The sequence below is a fragment of the Rhyacophila brunnea genome, unplaced genomic scaffold (assembly GCF_057557595.1).
Source record: "Rhyacophila brunnea isolate RB1 unplaced genomic scaffold, BYU_Rbru_1.0 scaffold_22, whole genome shotgun sequence".
Taxonomy (NCBI): Eukaryota; Metazoa; Arthropoda; class Insecta; order Trichoptera; family Rhyacophilidae; genus Rhyacophila; species Rhyacophila brunnea.
In genome coordinates this window covers 18,964,326-18,982,877 of record NW_028232882.1, presented here as the reverse complement: position 1 = coordinate 18,982,877, position 18,552 = coordinate 18,964,326, and the positions used below count along the sequence as shown (strand labels likewise).

The following is an 18,552-nucleotide window of genomic DNA, read 5'->3' as shown; positions in this document are numbered from 1 at the left end:
CGCCTAATTCTTGTCAAATTTGGGATCACAAAGATTATAAATATAGTTTTTTATCGTAAATATGTCTATTATTTAAATAGTAAACGATTTTATAAATGGTTTTATAAATGCGTTTAAAAATGAATAAATCTAAAGAATCTTAACGCACACGGATATTCTGAAATATGACAATATTCTAAAACATTAGATCGAGAGGTTTAAAAGAATACTATTTTATGTAATAAAAATACTTTATGCAGTCATCAAATTTTTAAAATAAATATAAGAATAATAAGGCTTCAATATTATATAAATAGATTATCTACAAAGTTTAAGGAATGTCTAGGCTCATGCTATGAAAATACCATAAAACCTCCATTTTGACCTACGTGGCGCATGTGGGCCCTTAACTCGGAGGGACTTATGTTTCTGCTTAGGAATGAAAATTGTCTTCACTTCAGTGATCACTTTCAGTGATTTCCTACTTATATTTGTAAAGATTACACATAATATCACTATACAAGTTATAACAAACCTGATACTATGAAAAGTACGCCGGAAGTAAACGTGTAGATGCGCCGATGGCGTGCGCAGTGGCCCACTGCGCAGCAAACATATCCGGCGAAGAGTACAGCAGTTGCCAGTAGTAAAAAAAATGATGACTTCGTGACAGCATCTGGAAAAAATCATGATACCAGTACATACATAAACTAGTGGTGAAAACTTTGAACCACAAAAATGTTTAACATCAACAATGAGCTGTAAAGACATAAATAAAAAATAATAATATTAATACTATCGACCGAAGGTAATTGATGGAATTTGAATTTAAATTTTAATGGATTTAAGTTTCGTACTATTCCATTTGAGTCGTTTTTTGCGACGCGGGTTTCGCCTTTCGGCATCTTCTAGCGCTGTGTATACTCACCAAAGACAAACACACACTGACATATTATTATGGATGTGAATGTACAGATGTGGATTTAGGTATGTATACGTGTGTATAAATATAATATAAATTAGGTGGGTTTATTTGTGGATTTGTTATATTTAAAAAAATAATATTAAAAAAAATTTTAAATAAAAAAGTTGGTAGCATGTAAGAATACTATTGAATATTAATTGTTTAACTAATGACTTTTAATGACTGATATCGTAGATATAATATCTCATTAGTTAACTCCATTAATTTCCAAAATGTTACTATTGTTCCTAGGATGGACGATTTTACACCTCTTGAGTGTAGTATTTTTATTGTTTTATTGAACCTACTAATGATCTATTATTAGGTTTTGACGATTTCTTATAGTATTATGCTTATCAAGTGTATTATTATTTATAAGATAGGGGTTTTTTTATTAACACTTCAACTATTCATAATTTGTTTTTTATATTTTTATTGTGACCCTTGACTTGATAGGTAGATAATTCTACCTACTTTATTGTATTGATTTATTATATAAATTAGAGTGAAGAGTGTTCGTTGTCAGTGTGTGTTTGCCTTTGGTGAGTATACCAACAAAGCGTCTGAAGATGCCGAAATGCGAAACCCGGGTCGCAAAAAAACGACTTTAATGGAATAGTACGAAACTTAAATCCATTAGAAAAAAATAATACTTAGTTATTATAGTAACAGGACAATTACCCCCGAAACAAAAACTCCCCGGGTATAAACCCCCTCCCACTATACAAAAATTACAGACAGTTAACTTCATCCATTTAAAATGCCAGTAGATTAAATAAATAAGAAAAAAAGGACCACCTAATTGGTAAATAAAATGAGAAAATTTAGGATAGAAATTCAAAAATTCTGCCAGTCATTTTTGTGGCGCTGGTGAATTTTTGTAATTTGCTTCGTAATATTTTTCCGACTATATTTTAAATAATATTATTAAACTAAGTACATACATTTTCTTTTGAAGATTTAAATATTTTGCAAACATTTTTTCTTCCTCTCTCTACATTTAAAATGTGCATATTAGATGTGAGTATAATTATTATTATATACTTGTATCCATATTTATTGTGTCAAATATTTTTTTTATTTTGTAAAATTTATTTTAAAACATTTATTTTATCAAATACTATTCAATGAAATTTTATTTAAAGAGTTTTTATTTTATACAAGGTGTTAATGTCCGGGGGGAATCTAGGTACATGCAATTAATGCCACTACACTGCTAAGTGATGAAATTTGACCGTTGGTTTTTAAATCAGGCATACTAAAAGAAAACAAGTTTCGTTTAAAATAATATAATTACAGTATTGCCAAGATATTTTCCAATCGTAATTTAAAATGTTTTTAAATTACGTCACTCTGTCTGATTGTATATTTAAAAAATCAAGAATATCTTCGTACGGCACACTGAGAGTTTTTGGGAAGAGAAATATTCTGAATAAATAAATGAGCATTTCACTATTACGTAATCTGTCGATATACCTAATTGCTTTTTTTAACCTTACCTTTACGATGGTAATAAATTTCATCGGATGCGGTGATGTGACCTTAGGTTACCGTACGAGATTGACATTGGTAGGTACAGTACAAAGTACAGTACACCTAATTTTAATATTACTTATTTTTAATTATGGATATGGCATAACGTTATCTTTACCATTAATATTTATTTTATTAAGTTTTCTATCATAAAAAATATTTCTGAATAACTCATAATTTTATTGTATTTTAATTAAAAAAAAAACATTTTTTTTCTAAATCATAAAAATGCGTACCTAAGTATAACTTGAAATCCTTTTTATATATATCGAATGTAGTTTTCATACGGTCACAATATTTATTGCTCAAATAACTGTTTAGTTATATATTTTTGTTTGATCTTCTTTTTATTCAAGATTTTTATAAAACATGTAATTTTATTGGAATTAGTTATTATTAAACTGGCGCTAGGGGCCGTTCAGGTCCATGGCCGACTGCACAACGTTTTTCCAGGCATCTCTGTCCAGCGCTCTCTCTTCCCAGTTGACTATCCCCAGCCTTTCCGCATCCCTTTGAATGTTGTCCGCCCATCTCCGTCGAGGGCGGCCAAGAGGTCGAGTGCCAGCTGGTGTGCCTTTGTAAATCCTATAGAGAGTTCTAGATCGTTCAGATCGTACAACGTGGCCCGCCCATCTGAGCCTTCTTGACCTCAGAATATTAGTGATTCTAGGTTGGTATCGGTCGAAGAGCTCAGCGTTTGTGCGGATGCGCCACCGGTGGTTCTCATTGACGGGTCCAAGTATTCTCCGGAGGATTCTGTTTTCAAACACTTGGAGCGCCTTTTCTTGTTTTTCTGTTAAACCCCACGTTTCACATCCATACATGACGATTGGCTTGATGACCACGTTATACACCCGGAATTTCGTTTTGATGGACAGCATTTTGGACCTGAACAGACGACTCAGCGCGAAGTACGCTGCATTTCCACTTCTCAGTCGGTCAGAGAGCTCTAGGGACATTTCATTTTTAGAGGTAATGTTGGAGCCCAAGTACTTGAAGAGAGAGGTTCTCTCGAACGAGGAGTTTCTTATTCCAATGTTTCCAGAGGGTTCAATGCCTCTTGTCATTTTCAAATACTTGGTCTTTCCCACATTTACTCGTAGATTCAACCTTTTCGCTGTGTCCTCCAGAGGAGTGAAAATATCTCTGACTTCTACTTCAGATTCTCCGAGCACCACCAAATCATCTGCGTAGCCCAATATTTTATGGGACCCATTCAGGGTAACTCCACCTTCTCCTAACATGACTAAGTAGTTATTTAATATGCCTACTAAATAATAATAAAAAATGTATTTTCGTCATCGATATTGAAACGGATTACTACATAGGTACACTGACATTGAAAAAAATGTACTAAACTTCACCAATCTGGGATTGGATACAGGAATAGTAATCCACAAATCCTGGTACCTACATAAAATTCCGACAGCGATTTTCACCCCCACATATTATAAGCATAAGTATAATAAAATAGTGTGGTGCTTTTAGATTTCATAGCGAAACAAGGTGAGCCATTTAAATATTGCACGGTCTTGCACTATATCTCAGTAATATGTAGTATTCTAGAATATGGCTTCCATTATCTGTTTACAAAGTTTGTTACATTCTGTTAGAGCACGTCAAAAAGAAAATTTTGAGAAGTTTCCTTAAAACTTTCAACTATTTCACCTTTGAAAATTCTTCCAATATAATAAAGGTATTTTCCAACTAATTTCCTTCCAAATATTATGTTTTCGTTTCACTCGCTTAAATATTGGAGAGTTTTCGCTTTTAAATTATTTTTATACACTACTAAAGAGTAATTTTTTTAAATTAAGATATTCGTAGGAATATATTTTTATTATTATTATAAAACTATGGAGTCTCCAGGTGAGGCTTTTTTATTTGTACTTTATTAAATTTATATACAGTTATTCGATCTATATAAGTAAGTTTAATGATTTTATAAACAAAGAAAAATATATATTATTTACAACGGCCGGGTACAAGTGTTTCAGAAACATTTGGATGCACATAAACACATTGATATTTGGCTGAGCTGTAAACGTCTCAAGTCTACAATAAATAAATGATAATTATAACTTCTTAAATTTTTAAGGAGTCATCGTATTTTACCATCATAAAACGGAAATTGCGATTTATATCTTCATTATCGCTCCCGTATTGATATTTGGGATCCTTTTTTATACCTAATCAAGCTAAGGATGCTGCATGATTGTAGTGATAAGTCCTGAATCGATTAATCAGCAGCCCTCTTAGTCTAGTGTGTAAGACGCTGGTCTTTCATACGGGCTCTGAGCTCGATCTCGGTGCGGTTACAAATATATTTATGTGATTTTCTCAAAGCATGAGTGTTTTTTTTCCTTTTATTACTAAATACACTACTGTCATTGAGCTTCTTGGCCTCTTGTAGTATTATAAAGAATAATTATTTATTTATATACATATTTAAATTAAAAAAAAAATACTTAAATAGTTACAATAATAATTGTTTCTCTATCAAGCATTTTATTGGCGAATCAATGCTTCGTTTTACTACTGTAATATGATTTAAAATACGTTTTGAGTTTTCTTATACCCTAACATAAATTTTTCTGTTTGGTTTTGGCGGTTTTCTTAAATAAATTAAAAAAGTCTGTATAAGGAAGGAATATTAATCATCCATATTACGATATAATGTGGGCTCGAGTCTTATTCGGTACAATTATTATTTTCTTATAATATGTATGTTTCTGAGGTCACTCTTAATAATTGATAATAATATTATTTATATCATATATTCCTAATAATCATGTATGATGTCGATCCATCACGACGTATGTTAATTATTCATATTGATTTTATGATACCAAACATGAAATTAACTACTTAATATTATAAAAGTCAATATTTCGTTTTTTTTTCAATAGTGAACATGCATCAGATTTGAAAAGCATTCTTCATTAGCATTATTTATTGAAGAAACTTGCTTTAAGCAAAACTAACAGAATGAATGCCTCATAGTGCAATTATTATTATGTAAAAAACAGTATTTTCAATTTCGTCGTAATTAGGTAGGGCACAAGTAGCAAAATTGTTAAAAGGCATTGGTGGGAATGCGACGGATATTATATTTTTTTGATTTTTTTTATAATACAGTAGGTACGTTTAATATTAGACTATTACAATATTATCAAGTTTTTTTTTAAATAATCTTAAATGCGTTTGCATTGTGTCAAATTAGCTAATCACTGTTATGCCATACTGTATACTACTGTTAAATCGGAGTAAATAAATAAAATAATAAATAAGAATTGTCATATGTTAAACGCTTTCAATTATTTACAGCGTTATGCCCGTTTCGGTATATTAATGATTTCGCGTGTACGTAGAAGCTTTTTAAAAGCTACTCTGAGTCTATTTTATGTCGTTAAGCCTTTTCCTACAATTTCCTGTTTTTTGTGTATTTTTCAAGGCGGAATCTTGGCCACAAAAGGCAAAGGAAAAAATCTCGCCGTATCCAGAAAGTCTCCTAAGAAAGGTCATTATTTATTCTCTTGCTTTTTTATATTTATATGACAAAGTACTTTGGCGACGTGAAAAACTATCCAATGTTTTATAGAAAAATAGTATTTATATATATTATGTATATATTATTTCCGCGGTTAAAAAACAAATCTAGACAAATGTACTTGGCAATAAATTATTTATGTTAGTGTTTTTATTTGAAAATTATTCTGAATTGTTTTACGGATATTATTCGTATACGTAAAGAAAGTATACATTATTTTTTTTATTGAAAAAATATTGAAACCAAAGATGTTTAATATGTGAATATTATTAGCTGCGAGATACTAAAGAAGTAGTCCAGTGTTTAATGGTCTATTTTTACACATTCGGTAATTTTGAATTCGATACAATATATATTATACGTAGGGATTTCAATACCGGTATTTAAAAACCGATACTGTAGTATTTATCAATACCGAAATACTGGGTTTAAAAATCCAGAATTTTTGGTATTAAGAAACCACACTCGTTTATTTTTTTTTTAAATGAATTTAATGTTATTTTTCATTATTTTGTACTGTCCTTTTTGTACTTTGTTGTACTTTTTGTACTTTTGTAATTGAGTATAACTATAAGTTATGTGCTGTTTAAATGCAAATATATCGACTGACTTCAACACAGGTGAAATAATAATATAACAAAATCCATCAAATATACCTATTTATAAAATTATCGCGATTAATTAACGTAATATATATTTAAAAATAAAAAACATCCGTGACAAATGTTCAATTATTCTATAATAAAATTATTGATGACTGTAGGTATTATGTTGAATTGAAAAAGCTCTAAGAAGCTCTTAATTCACTAGCCTTTTTGAGGGCTTTATAGGCCATCCATGGATTGAAACCGTATGCGGTTTCGAACCGTGTGCCATACTAAGCTTATCTTTTCTGGTCACGGAAATATATTTTCACAAAGTATTTATTATAAGCATCTGATCGTATCCGTTTATACCATACACTTACACTTACACATTTAGTGAAAATATTATAATATAGTTTAAATTATCGATATATTCAATCATTCGGTATTGCAACCCTTAATTATTATACGAAGAATTTACGTGATCATTTCACCTTTGTTTCATTATACTAGTATCGTTGAGCATCACTTCTATAACAGTCTTATATACAGATGGAGTATATACATTTTTTTTAGATATAAAAATTCCACTTACAATCAGGGAATATAGAAATAATGAGAAGTGCGTTACCTTTTGTAAATATAAGAGAAAAATAATAAATAAACTTAATATGTAACACGTTTAATAGAATATATTATAATATTCAATATTTACGTCTGCATCTTATTGAAATTTTGTAACATAAACACAACGCGCATTCAATATTGACATTTTAATGACTTGGCCATCATTAAGTCACAAACTAAAACTATTGTCAAAACATTGGTCTATGCCGACTGGTTTTCATAATTATTCTATATTATTAATCTGAACAATATATTACATCATATTAAATATGTACTGATCATGGAGAAAAATATACTAAACGTATTAATGTGTCTGATAAATAGCTTACCCAGTTCAAAACACTTTGGATTATGTATAATATTATAATGAAAATGTGCCATGTCATTACTCATATTGATGTAATTTGCCTAAGTGAAAAGTAGTGTGAGTGACTTACATGGTATTGCCATTGTTGAGTCGTTGGGATCAGGTGCGTATTCTTCTTTCGGAAAGTAATCAATCTTGCTGCATTCAAAGTTTTTTTCGCCGGCTGAAAAGTAAAATAGCACGTAACCCATTAATCGAATTTCAGTCAAAGGTAGCTTTTATCAAATGAGACAAGTAAATAATATATATATTAAAATACCATAGTTTATTATTAGAGAGTATAATAACATCCCTATTATAAACCAAAATAAATAATACATAATGTAGTACTAGTGTAGTCTACTTTCTTTTTTAACACTCAGTATCATGGAAAGGATTATTATATCATATAATGACAAAACTATGATAATATAAACCAATATATTAATAAACATTCTGATATGAATAATTTTATCTAAATATATCCATTTATTTGTCATATGTACCTGCATTTTAAATTTCGCGCCATTCTACGAAAAGTAAATAGGGTTCAAAAAGCAACGAAAGGAGCCTGTCCAATCGTAGAGTGATATGTTGTCAGAATATCCACCTGATTTGAGCTTCCCCATCTCCACCCGCCATGTATATGGTATATAAATGTGTTAGAATGAAAAAAATTTAGTGCCACACTTCCTTGTCCCGATGCGATGGTGCACGGGACTGATGTGGCAACCATGCACCTTAGTGCTTAAAGAAAGAGTTTTATTTGGTTGCTCACTTAAAAAAGATACTTAAGTTCAAATTGCATCGGCAGATTAAGGCTAACTGGTTGGCCTGACTATTGGCCGCGATTGCCCTGAAAGTGAGTCGTTCCCCGAAGTCGTGATCGAATTGGAACAAATCCTATTTTTTGGGTATGATTCACTTGAAGATTACCGTAAACGTACGACAATATGTGAATTAACCTTGAGCTTCCATCTATGGCCGCACGTAGCGTGTCCTGGCACGTATTTGACATAGCAACACAAATTTGACGTCTACATGATGAAGGCTGCCTTACTTTATTTATTATTTTGACAGAAAATATTAATACAAAACAAAAATAATATCCTATTAAATACAATCAGTAACTCATTACTTCTCTAAATGACATCTTCAATAATTTCCCTCGAAATTTAAAATAACAACATATTATGAGGGAAGACTGTTTAGTGTTGCCACTAAGCTGACCAATATATATTTTTTACTTTACTTATAATAATTATTATTCGCACTAGCAACTGGGCGAATATTATGCACCAATTAACTCAAGCGTTAATACGATCAAGTTTCAGCTAAATCTTTTTAAGTCATTTTCTATTTAAAGTTGACGATTGCTCACGATATCATTGAATCTGTTTGAGTCTGCCTTTACAATAATCTCATCTGGTACCTAGAGAGATATAAAATATTTAAAAAACGACGCGAATTTTGCTTTACGGAAACTATGGAAAATAATATGTATTCATACTTCTAGCCTCCCGACACCTGAAATTATATTTAAAATGTATAACTATCTAAAAAAACATAGTTCGTTGTGTTTATATATAGTGATTATACATTTTTGGAAAGTTCCATTTTTAAATACACAAAACTGTCATTATAAAATCTTGCTTGACCCCTACCATCATAAAATCATAACGTCGCCTCGATACTACAACTAGATAACTCTGATTTGATCATTGTTGGAAAAATTAAATTTAAACTTTATTTCATTAACATAAATCTTTGCTATAATTATTATTATGCTTGTCCAATTGGGAACAATTAAATAATGTTCAATTGTATGAAAACATATTGTAGATAAATTATTTTATTTATTTAATATATTAAATGGTTTTACAGTTATCTAATATTTTCAAACACAAAATTAATACAGTTCCCATTAACTTCTGACTTAGATACCTAGTTTTATCATTTTGTAGAGAAAAAAAAAACTATAATCATTTGCAATAGCTATCTCAAAAACAGTGAAGATCAAGTTATCTAGTTGTAATATTGAGGTGACGAAAGCTTGCAGTAGTCATTAATACAAAAATGTACATTTTATTAGGCGTACGTTTAGAAACTTTGGCATCATACATCGAGAGGATCAGGTGTCTTAGAAGGCGCTGCATTTATTTTTTTGAGTGAGTAATTTATAGTACAAAACTTTAATCGATGAGAATAATGAAGACAATTATTTTAATTCAAATACCGTCCCTCCTCTCGGTCGATAGCATTATTTTTTAAAATACATAAATTCAAAAAAAAAACAATATTCCATATATTTTCAACACAAAATATCGATATATCTATTGAAAAACACTTTTCCCTTTGGTTTCCTTTTGTGTGAAATATAAAAATATTCCCTAAAGCGCACCCATGTTGCCAGCAAACAGCTACGGTTAGTGATCAATCAAATACTTTACTTTTTGCCCATATGATGCATGAATACTTCGCAATATACTATCGTCATTCAGTAGCATTCGGCTTGCAATATAATCCGCGTATTTATATTACGCTTTGACAATATAATCAATCAAAATATACACCGTTATACTTTGTTGAGTGCTGTTTACGCAGAATTTTTTTATACATCATTATATGTGATAATATTATTATACCTACCGAATAATAAAAGTATGATGAAATGAATTATTCTGTATTATTATTTTAAAGGCTTTTTAGGATATAGTTTTCCACCTAATGTATCATGATGCATATAATATATATCTGTATACCAGAGGTAAACTATTGTAACTCCAAAAATCTTGAAATGGAGTTATTGTTATATTGTTACTTCATTACTTATCCTGCATACGTGGTAAACAGCTCATATTACTCTATTACTCTTATTATAAAAGTTAAAAATTAAAAATGTCATTGTAACTCCATAACTATTAGAGGTAAACAACAGTAAGAAAATATACAATTCTTTTGATGAAACTTATAATCGAACTACAGCGGTAAACAAACAAAAAGGTTTTGATAGATAGATAAATTTTATCTTTTTTCCATTCACGAATGCCACAAGTTGAAAGTTCCAAAAATCACAAATTCGTCTCTCCTGTGAAGTTGTCATTTTGGATTTACCGTAGTTTACCTCTGGTATACAGATATTATGTAGAGATAACAAACACTTTAATATATTTATTAGTTATTATTATTTTGTTTTTTTACCATTTACATTTTTTTTTAATTTACCATTATACCAGTTTCATCTTTAAACATTTCTGATGGTTTAAAAAAGAAATCTATCAAGAAATAAAAGTAGCAAAACTAATACTGCCCCATTAGGAAAAGGGCAGTTTTCGAGAAAAATCACAAATTGATTTAGTGTACAGATAAAATGAAATTCTGAACCATAGACTATAGATACATCTAGACACCACCCGTTGCATTGCTAAATGAAGCTGCGTGCCATGCGTTTGGTCTGTGAGCGAGCAAACGCATTCGTCTACAAATGTTCGAGACCATAGACCATTTCGGTAGTGCTCGCCCAAAGTGCTCGCACTAGACGCTCAGAATTAAAATATAATTTTCAATTTTTTTACGTTATATAGTATTTTTAAGCGGTCAAAATGCAACCATTAGGTAAAGATATCCATAATTTAAGTTATTTTAAAGAAACACTAGGTCACTGATAATATATATAATAATATACAAATAAATTATCATGAACATGTATCAACTTACCTATGAAACGTTATACCATATTCTTGCTTATCAGTACGGCTACCATATTTTAATACAACACACAGAACCATCTTTCCTACTTAATTAACAAAAAATATTTACCATTGACTTTATGTCTAACACAAAAAATAGCAATTTAGCAACACGAGCTACGATGCTACGTGAAGCGATTCTCCACGATTTGTTGGCGATACTTTTGGAAACTAACGAAAACATATGTAGACCTTTTATCTTACTCTAGCGCGTATCGCAGAGATTATAAAGGTGCCGAATACTTTCTCACTCGCACTCATGCATCGTTTTTGTTCAGGCCTTGTTCTGAACCATTTGACATAAAGTCAAAAGCAGTACTTATAAAATTTATTTCAGTATAAAAATCGACAAATCGTTTTTTTTCACGAAAACAGTAGTTATTCTAATCAAGAAGACACTATAACGAGATTCCTAAGCAAAAACACAACATCGACTGAAAATATACTGGTTTTTGCTTATACCACAAATCTAAAGATTCATCTTACATTATTGAAAAAAATCTTAAGAAAAGTTGAAAAAAAAACATGAATATCTCATTATCTCATAATATGACTTTGGAAATAGCTGCCTTTTTGCTTATGGGGGCAGAATATTAAAAAATATTTATTTAAAAACAATCAAGAAGGTATGTAGGTATGCTAAACCTGAAATTTTGATAGATCGAGAAACGCTCCATCTGGACAAGCTCTAACAATAAAATCAGATAAAACCTTTTGAGATGTCGTCGCTATAGGATTTGTTTCCCGAATAGATCAATTGTCAATTTTACAGGAGACGAAAAACAAATTTCATTGTCGTATATTTAAATATCAGTAGATGTATCAATCATTCTTTCTACACTGTATGATTGCAACATTATCTAAGAATAGATTCCAAGAATAATATACTGGTATAAATCATTAAATGCACAGAAAATGCGTTTTATTTACAAGTACTCACTGTGGACATTCGGGAAATTTTTAGCGCTCTCTCAGAATAATGGATATTCGGGATGAAACAAGGACATTCGGGATTTAAGACCGAAGCGTATTGCTGTACGGCCCACGGATTACTGAGTGGTCAAAAAGTACGCGCCTCAAATGTTATATTTATTTACACGATAATTGTTAATAATTAATTCTACTATTTAAATACTTGATGATCGTAATTACCCAAGTTCGTATGTAATAATACCATGCGGCAATCGCTTTTTCGGTTTTTTTCGGATTAAGTAATAAAATAGTTTTTAAGTAATTAACTATTTTTTTATTGAACGAATAATTCACAAGATTTAAGAATGTACCATTCTAATAATTAAACAAACATAATTTTTAAAATCACTTCTAAGAAAATATATTATAACCAATAGAAAATATAGTTTTGAAAAAAGTAAGACACCCGGCAGGAATCGACCCTTCGTCCCTGCATCTCCTGGGCTTATGCTACAGTCCACGCATTATCCACTATGCTACGAGGTGACATACTTCTGACGACAAACTATTGGCCTTTTAATACCTGCTCACCAGCATTCTTCAAAATCAAGCGACTATCGGCGATCGGTTTTTGTTTATTAAATTAAAGTAGGTATCTACTACTTCAATTACTAACCGACGTCACAGATTTCTCCAATATTTTATGATTGTACTTACTTGTACTTGCTAACAATTTTATATTAAAACTTTTTCCAAAGAAAAAATCTATGTATATATATCTGTATATTATTATATCTATATAGTTCTATAATTAACAATTAAACTTATTGCAAACCACCAAATAATAGCATGTATAAATTAATTACCATCGGCTGCTAATATTAGGTAGGTACCAATATCCTAAGTATATAATATTCACCAAATAAATAGTTACTAACATACATATTAAATTAAATTAACTATCAGCGCATTCAAAAATAAATAATAGCATCGCCTTTATTTTCATAGAAATACCTAGATTAAAAGTAAAATAAAGACAAACAATGTTTGATCAATAATAATTTGAAATAATAATTATTTTTACGTCATAGTAGTTTCCGGGTCGCACTGTAGAATTCATATAACCGTTGGGATTTTGTGTCATTTATCAAAACAAAATGCAGTTATTTAGGTTAAAATACTCACTTCCATAACTCTACTTTAAGTTCAGGTTGAACTGGTGATGTATTAGCTATGAATGATCTCTTCAAATTTGATGAATTCACTATTAAAACAATAGTAACTTTAAAAACAATATCAATAAGACGAAATTTGACGGACGGCCGAAAAATATGAAAGTGGGCGTGATTGTTTTAGAGCTAGACAGCGTGAATGTGGGAGCGAGATGCACGGCGTCAGCGCGGTTTTATTGGCTGAAAGTCATATTCGGGAAATAAAAACTCAGCCAGAGGTATATTTCGACCGAAATTAACTTGGATATTCAGGTACGAATAGTTGGATATTCGGGAGAACACCACGGAGTAATTGTAACTTAACATGGCGTATTCGGGTTTTTTTAAAAAATATCTCTGTTCCTAGATAAAAATATATTGTTTTTATAAATGATTTCGGTAGAGTTCGGTAAAAGAAATTGAACTGCATTAAAATGTCGATTTCGACAAAAATGGATATTCGGGAAACAAATCCTATAGCAACGATGTGGTGATGGGTGCACATTACAAAATCCCTCTTTCTTAAGTGGCGATCATCACGTAAGTGAAGTCACTGCAATTTGAATGTACATATTCAATTGTGTTAAAAGCAATTATCGCAGACATAAATCATCTTATAAGTAAAATCTATATTTCAGGAATATTTCAGCCAAAATTCATAGTAAAATACATAAAGATCACTGCTATTTCTATACACTGAATAAATTATGATAAAACTTTATATATCATGCGATCATCGCAAGAGTCAAATCAGTGACATTTAAATACCCGTACCTCTTTAATACGGATGCAGAGATCGCATAAGTAAAATTACCACTTATTACACTTATTTTTTGCGCCCACGGTGGCCGCGCGGCTTAAGCATTGGACTATCACGCCGTGGGTCCCAGGTTCGAATTCTGGGTCTAGCAAGTACACATATTGTTTTTCAATTTGTGCCTGAGGGTATGGACCTAATAGGTTGAGCAAGTGGCTGACATACATTTCTCGTAAAAAACAAAATCTGTTAATACAAACCTCTATTCTGTGGAGGCTCATATGATCTCCTATTAGGATCGAACATGGTCGAAAAAAAAAATAATGTTGGATCTTAACAGCCTACCTTCACACCTCGGCATTAGTAGGATATTTATAGATATTAGAAGCAATTTGGTTAAATATTTGCGCCTACCAATTATTATAGTGGAACAACTTAACCTTGAAATTGCGCCGATTGCGATCTCTTCTACTTCCTATCAACAGTTAAATAATATGTTTGCTTAATAAAAAATAAACATGCAGTTATAAAATTGTTCGTATATTGTTTCCTCGCTGGGAACATATTATGGAAAATCTAATGCAAATATTAAAAAATATCCATTGGTCACGTTATGTATGAAGGGTGTAAAATTTTGATAACAAAAGAATTGAAATTTCACCTTATGCGAGAGACAGATGCGTGTATGCTTGAAAGTGACTGGTGGTGTTGAAAATACTAAAACGTAGAGCCAAACCAATACCTAATAATTGAAGTCTTATTTTACGGTTGACGGTTATGTTGCCGAACCACACTGAAGAAAGTTAGAATTCCGAAGACCTTTAAAAAAGTATGCCGACAGATAAAAACTGAATCATGAATTGGACATTCCAACTTAACACTAAATTAGGGTGGCTAGCCTAGCGAAAGCTATCTATATAGCAGCCAAGAATGAGATGGAATGGCTGTAAGGAAGAGGACTGTAGAAGGATGATACGTCATGGGAACTGGCAAGAGTAAGAGCCAGTGAAGGAAGCAAATAATGTAAAAAAGATGTTTGCCACCCTCTTCTTAATCATAAATATGCTCCTGATCAAAATCCAGTCGGAAACCTGTACTTTAGTTAGTCGAAATTATTATTTTTCACAGCACTTCTTACTAATTCATGCTATTTAATAAACTCTTCTTATTTAGAGCAAAAAAACGAATTTCTGAGAAAATACTTTTCTCGCGTTTTAATTAAATGCAAGACGGTTGTGCTGAAATCGTTCTGTTTAATGAATTTTATCCAAAACAAAGGAAAACCATCCTTGCATCTTTGAAGATAAAAACAATCTCCGCTTAATTAAATGGCTCAGGTAAAATATCTATATTATTTATTTACCTTGAAAAGATTTGTAAAAATCCATTATTCGTATTACATCACATTGTTCACTAGTATTTATTGTTCATGCTTTAAAAATAATTATTTGTAAATATTATAATATTAACTATTCTTAATTAACTTAATTAACTATTAACTAAATTCAAATAATGACAATAAAATTAATAGAATTGTTACAATTGCTCAATAGAAAAAAAATATCGCGTAAGCCCCACGATTTTTAATTGTCTAACACAGTGTTTCCCAAACTTTTTCTGCAATGGAACACTTCGCAAACCCGGAAATTGTAACGAAACACTTTGTAGGTACATTTTGTAGGTTATTTATTAGCGCAGCTAACCATTCTGACAATTTTGGCAACTGTCGTTAAACTGACAAGACTTGTCAACCGGTCAGTTAAAGACAATATACCCCATCTTTTTCATGCGCACGGTGTAAAAAAGATGGTCCTCCGTCTGTACCTAGATCATGGCCCCCGCGTCCCGAAGCGAGCCCTCAGGCTAGGATCTTTGGCGGGCCCCCTACTTATCGCTAAGGTTAAAGGCAATGTGACGATCTACAGTTGCATATTCCAAATGGTATTCGAGGTAAAATTAAGGGTATTTTTAGGGATTTTTTGTATTTTTAATACACCCACTTTTATGTTGATATGCACAATTATGGACATGTCAAATATCGACAATAATCAAAAATTGTAAGTGTGGCAAAACCACATATTTTTAAATGTTAGCATGCTTGAAGTGAAACAGTGCCGTAGGCGAATTTTTTTTACTGTTAGTGCATGTTTGTGATGTGTGTTTATCTCACTTGGCTGGTCGATCTCTCACGCCGGGCCCCCCGTAAACCCAGGCTCTCAGGCTAGAGGCCCCTTTGTGGGAGCCATGACCTATTTAGATTCTTGACGTCATAAACATCAGTGGAGATTGTCTCATCATGGCGATCATCACTCGTCTTTCAATATGAAGTATATTCTTTAATTATTTTAGTTTTACTTATTTTACTTCTATTTAGTATAAGATTTTTTAAATATGTTTATATAATGGTTATAAAACCTTTCCAAAATGGTCACGGAACACCTATTCAGGTTTGACAGAATACTGGTGTTCCGCGGAACATAGTTTGAGAAACCCTGGTCTAACACATTGGCATACATTTATAAATACTTGCGTGATCATGTAAAAAGTACTAATTAATTTCATCGTAATTCGATAGGATGCCCGTAGCTTAATTATTGGCGCAAATCTAGTGGCTACAAATTCAAGTTCCGTCGGGCTTGTATTCTTTTCAATTAATTAAAAATTAATTTTATGAAGATTGTGGGAGAGGTTATTATTTAAAATATTATATATCTTATAAAAATTCTATTTTATAAACAGTCACACGGAATATATTGCTTCCTGTTCACTTTGAGATTTATGAAACGCATGATTTAATAATATAAAACGTATACAAAAAATATTTATATGTAAATTGAGAATTGAGGTCTTTTTGATGGTAATACACTTCAATCTACTCCAAGAAAAAATGTTTCGTAGTCATTTCAAATATATGTATTTATCTTCTTTGTTGACGCTTCCCAAAATAATAACAATAATATACTTCACTTCTTGGTGGAAAACATAACACCAAACGGGAAATATATTGCGGAGAAATGTTCATAATATGTAAAATATGTATGTATATTACACTTATAATCTGTATATTATTAGGACAATTATTATATTATACCAGTGAATAATTTTGTGGCGGTCAACAACCCCAGGCCATGTCAGCGTTATTGCAACGACAACAAGCGAGTATCGCACAATCTTCTACGGTCAGCACATTCTGCAAGTGTGATATATTTCGATGAGAGTCAATGACAAAACATGGTTAGGAAAATGCTGCGAAGTTGCAACGATGCGTCAGTCAGCATATTTCCAATGGTGACCTACATCAATAATGACTTACTTAATTTATCGATTAACCATTTTTTATTTAAAAAGTGAGTGGATGGAATATCAGTATCAGTATCAAGACCATAACCAGTAGTAGTAGTACCCTCTATCATCATACCTCGGACTGAGCTGATCTCACCGAATGAGATACTCGATGATAACATCTCAGTCTCTCAGTATCTCAGTAGCAGTTCACTCTATTTTCATGCTACGGACTGAGCCGATCTCACCGAGCGACACACTCGATCGTAACATCTCCGACTAAGCATATCTCACCGCGTTAACCTGATACACTGATTACCTAAAATTCTATTATGTTTTGAATGTTGCAATATTTTCATTAAAACATGTAAAGTGTAATACTATTTAGTGTTACCACACATAAATACCTACATCGTCAAGGCATGTATTGCGATGTGATAATAAGTTTGAAAGTAATTAGTTACCAAAATATTATATTATTGTTTCCATTTTTTGCCCAGTTAATAATCTTTTATGTTAAAAATTCATTATTTTCATGAAATATTTTATGTGCAAATATTGACTATACGATAAATTCCAAATGATATGCTGCATGTTATGCCGATTGAACAAAAATTTTTAAATTTTTAAAGTTCCCGCGACTTTAAAAACATTGAGAATTAGTGACATAGAGGATTGATTAAATATTTAATAACATGTGTAATTATTAGTAAAATATAACTAAAAGTACTTCAAACTATGAAGATGAAAATTATTAAAAAAAGCCACTTTGACTCCACCAAGTGATTTGTGACTGAGTGATTTATCCGCATATTAAAAATATGTCAATAACTACACAATTTCAAAGTAAATATTAAAATTAAACATTTATTAATTAAAAATTTTTACCATTTTTAGCATACTCTTGACTACGAAATTAAATCTGGCTGTTGATTCATCTTTTTTCTCTTTTAAATCTTCAATCGTTGAAAGAACAGTAAATCATTTTTTGATAGAAATTCAAGTCCTATGCACCATAATTGATTATTATTTAGCATGTTTTCCAATCGTTACATAAT

At 31.1% G+C, this 18,552-nt stretch overlaps 1 protein-coding gene across 1 annotated transcript in view; it reads right to left on the bottom strand.

Moving 5' to 3' along the window:
- stg1 (stargazin-like protein) overlaps positions 1-18,552 on the bottom strand; it is a 148,746-nt gene that overhangs the window by 59,023 nt on the left and 71,171 nt on the right. The window contains exons 3-4 of the mRNA XM_085949916.1: positions 7,675-7,767; positions 515-655 (exon numbers count right to left, since the gene is read on the bottom strand). Of these exons, the coding sequence (XP_085806042.1) occupies positions 515-655; positions 7,675-7,767 (234 nt within the window). The remainder of the gene's footprint in view (positions 1-514; positions 656-7,674; positions 7,768-18,552) is intronic.